At 41.2% G+C, this 3786-nt stretch overlaps 1 protein-coding gene across 1 annotated transcript; it reads left to right on the top strand.

Moving 5' to 3' along the window:
- Window positions 1-2691: 2691 nt before the first annotated feature.
- Window positions 2692-3077, top strand: MBLAC2 (metallo-beta-lactamase domain containing 2; the record flags this gene model as incomplete). Its single annotated transcript, XM_010282426.1, has 1 exon — window positions 2692-3077. A coding segment is annotated over one exon (386 nt), but the record flags the coding sequence as incomplete, so codon positions are not given.
- Between the last annotated feature and the right edge of the window lie 709 nt (window positions 3078-3786).

Below are 3786 nucleotides of genomic sequence, written 5' to 3'. Positions count from 1 at the left end.
CGGTGCTTGTGTTCGTGCCTGAGCGGAAGCAATTTTAAAAAAGAAGTTTCCCTTGTTTTGAGTCCTAGGCCGCAGGGCTACCTTTCTTGCCTCTGATCTCGTGCTGCTTTACGGAGCTCTTGCCGTATTTTTTTTCACTTCTGTTCAGTATCTGCAGAATCCGCAAGCGATCCTCAAGACGGGACAAAAAAGATAGGTACTGGGTTAAATTCTTGTTTCGACCAGTTCCGAAAGTATCAAAGGGAATGGAGAAGCTTGCCTAAAACTGCCCTGTGGTTGCCTGCTCTGTTTGCCTGTCGGTGCAGGATTTTCCTTGTAATGAGAATTCCTCAAAAGTAATTTGAGTGAGTGACTAATTGGGCACCGCAGGTTTAGCCTCAGGGTGCTAACAGCATGTCACCGTGTCAATCAGTTCTGGCACCTGGTGACCCATAATAGTTACAAACTGCCAAGGCATAATAATGGAAAGAACAAAGCAGTTTATTGAAATATGTACTGCGAAGAATGCGGATTTTGTTTCACAGAATTTAACACAATGTAACATTTACAGAAGTGGCTTGTTGCTGGTAAAAAAATTCCACTTTGGAATATTCCTATACCAATTTCTATGGTCTCTAATAGGTAACAATAGCTAGGTTATTTTGGCAAAAAACAACCTAACTGTACAATGTGGTGAAGCAGAAGTTGAAAGGTAGCTGTCTGATAGACAGGTGACACCTTTTGCAGGGGACTTAGTCTTTTCTTGGCTGTATTAGGCCATCCCACATAGGTGCTTGGAAAAGCAGAACTGAACTGAAGACTCTGAGGAGATCTGATGTGACATTTAACTGTAGTCACTCAACAGAAGTTTACGCTGTTTTTTCGTTATTAAAAATTATTTTACAAATAATTTTTTAAAAGAACAAGCACACTCACTGTGAAAGCAACGTCAAAGTTTCTAAGATAATGTTCCTTCAGGCATACTGCATGGAAGTGGCATGTCATCTTGGTGCATGTGTCATTGCTGTGGGGTGAGGATATCCAGTAGTGCTGAAAATACAGAATGTGACAGGGGTGATACTGTCTTACAGTTTGAAGCCACAGCCTTCATTGTACTGCTTCATTTGTTAAGTTTTTGCATCATCTTAATCTTAGCAGGTCTTTCAAGCACCTTTTGTTTTGGCTATTGTAGCTAAAATTGCACTTACTTGTATTGTGCCTTACTGCTTACCATTTTCCTAGTCACTTGCATCTTCTGAGGCTCACAGTTTCTTTCAGCTGTCCCAGTCTTTGTTTTTTTTCTTAAATTCTGTACATTTTTTCTTTAGATTTTGCATGCCATATTAATTTGTACTCTTTTCAGTGCCAGGCGCAGTCTGAAACCCACTGGAACACTCTCCTCCATTAACTTCACCATCTCTACTGTGATTTCATTCACCAATATAGGCATTTTCTGCACAATCTTCTCAATAGTCAAGGTTTTTTTCTTCTTCCTCCTACCAAGGCTTCCCAACATTCCCCTGAAAGAGAATTTGACTAAAAATTCTCTCTGATAATTTTGAAACTAGCAGCTTCTGCAAACATAAGGGTCTGCTTCTGAGTTAGGGACAGCATGGTCAGGTCTTTGCCATTCCATGACTTCCAAATTCTGTTCTGCCATTTTCAGTAATCCTTTTCAGTTGAGCACCAAGGCACATCGGGTCCTGTCACGAAAGGTCTGCCTTTGAAGAGTCAGGTACCTTTAGGCTTGCTGAGTCTTGAGTAAATTCATGGCACAGCTGTCTCTGGTGTGAGGTGGATCTGTAACTTTCCAATTTCTAATGCAGTAGAGGTTTGGGAGCTTTTTCTTGTTTCCTTGGAACTTGAAATGTGTATTACAGTTTTAAGCACCATTTTTACAATGGTACTGGATGTAACTTCTTTTAGAATCGTTTCATACAGTTGTTAAGTGGCTGCTTCTGAGAAGGTTGCTTGTATGTTTCCCGACACAGCTCTAAAGTTTACATATTTACCACCTGTAGATTAATGGGGTTTGCACATTTATAATTAAGCTGGCGTTACAGTATAAAATCAACAGCAGACTTACTTGGGCTGTTTTCCATCCCTAGTCTGTCTTTCTGCTGAAAGTACTAGTTTAGTGGCTAGTACAGTGAAAAGGCTGTCACATTTTAGCTGGCAAAAAAATGACCTTATGTTATGAATGTTGCTATTTTTGTATCTCTGATTGAATGAGATAAGTGTGTGGAGGCCAGCCTTGGTTCTCCTCCAGCAACTTATGTTCTGTCATTTTGCCTCTCAGAAGTAACAGCAGTGCAGTTCTAGGCTAAGTGAGGGTAAATTTCTAATAAATTGTGAAATACTTACTCTGCAGACTTCCAAAGGAGAACCAGCTTGTCTCTGTTCTGGTTTTTTTCCTGTTTTATTTTCTCTATCACATTTCTTTTTCACAGTTTAGTTTATTAGGAGGGGAACAGATTCAATTATTACAGCCCAAGCCCGTGTTAACTATTACTATCATTGGAAAATACCCTAATGTCACCTTTATCTTTCAGATGCCTCTTTGGCATTCACCAAGAAAATAAATGTCCCACTCCCATTGTCGTGGATATATAGTTATGTATCAGCTCTCAGTGTATGAGTAGGTGGTGCTCTTTGTGGTGTTTAATACACATGATAAACGCACATGTTTTCCTGTAACATGTTTGTTTGCAGGGGATGTGATCAGCCTTGGGGACCGACAGCTTACTGTCATGCACATGCCTGGTCATTCAAGAGGCAGTATTTGCTTACACGACAAAGACCGGAAGATTTTGTTCAGTGGAGACGTGGTGTACGATGGATCCATGATTGACTGGCTTCCCTACAGCAGAGTAAGTGACTACGTTGTGAGCTGCCAGCGCCTCATGGAGTTAGTGGACAGAGGTCTCGTGGAGAAGGTACTGCCTGGGCACTTCAATATATTCGGGGCAGAAAGGCTGTATCGGCTAGCTTCCAACTACATTTCGCAAGCTGGAGTTTGTCATAAGGTTTCTACTTGTGCCATGAGATCCATTGCAAGCGTAGCACTTCGCATTACAAATTCAAGAGTCACTTCTTAGTGACAGTGCATTTTGCCTGATATATTCCCTGTTGAAAAAATAAATGGCTTGTGAAAGTATTGATACAAGCAAAAGCATCATGTGTTAGTGAAAAGCTGGCAAATTGGTACAGATGAATTGCAAAAATTCTCCTTATTTTTGCCTACTTTATTCCTATTTTTGTAAAAAGTCCATAAGCTAGTCGCTTTAGCCAAAGCTACCATTTTTCTTTCTATTTTTCCAGGGCATGTTTGCGCATGTATTGTGATTGAAATACATGGTTTTATTTTTCTTATGATTCTGACAGATGCATATATACCAAAAGGAGAGGTTTTTACATTCATGCCTGAAACCTTTTTGATGTAGCACTGGGTTTATGACTATTCACTCAACTCCTGCTCAGGTTTTGGCCTAACACAGTTTGTACTAAGACCTGGTGTGTGCTGGGAGCAGTGCCGTTAGGTAGCAAGACCTACACAGGACTCGGTGAGCAGAAAGAGATGAGGGCCATTCTGCAGCCCTTGTCACCTCCCGCTCAGTGTCTGCTGCACCCGCCTGCATCTTTGCCAAGTAGGTGTCTGGCAGTTTGTTTGGAATCCACTAACCTAGGGAAATGCTATAGACCAAACTTCCAAGCTGGCAGGTATAGATACATCAGCTAACCCAAAGAGCTTTTGATGTGGGTCCAACAGCGGATAGACTGTTGAGACTTTCATGTTTCCCGGTGTGG

This window comes from Phaethon lepturus, unplaced genomic scaffold (genome assembly GCF_000687285.1).
Source record: "Phaethon lepturus isolate BGI_N335 unplaced genomic scaffold, ASM68728v1 scaffold22242, whole genome shotgun sequence".
Taxonomy (NCBI): Eukaryota; Metazoa; Chordata; class Aves; order Phaethontiformes; family Phaethontidae; genus Phaethon; species Phaethon lepturus.
Note: the sequence above shows the minus strand (reverse complement) of the source record. Positions and strands in the feature narration are given on the sequence as shown.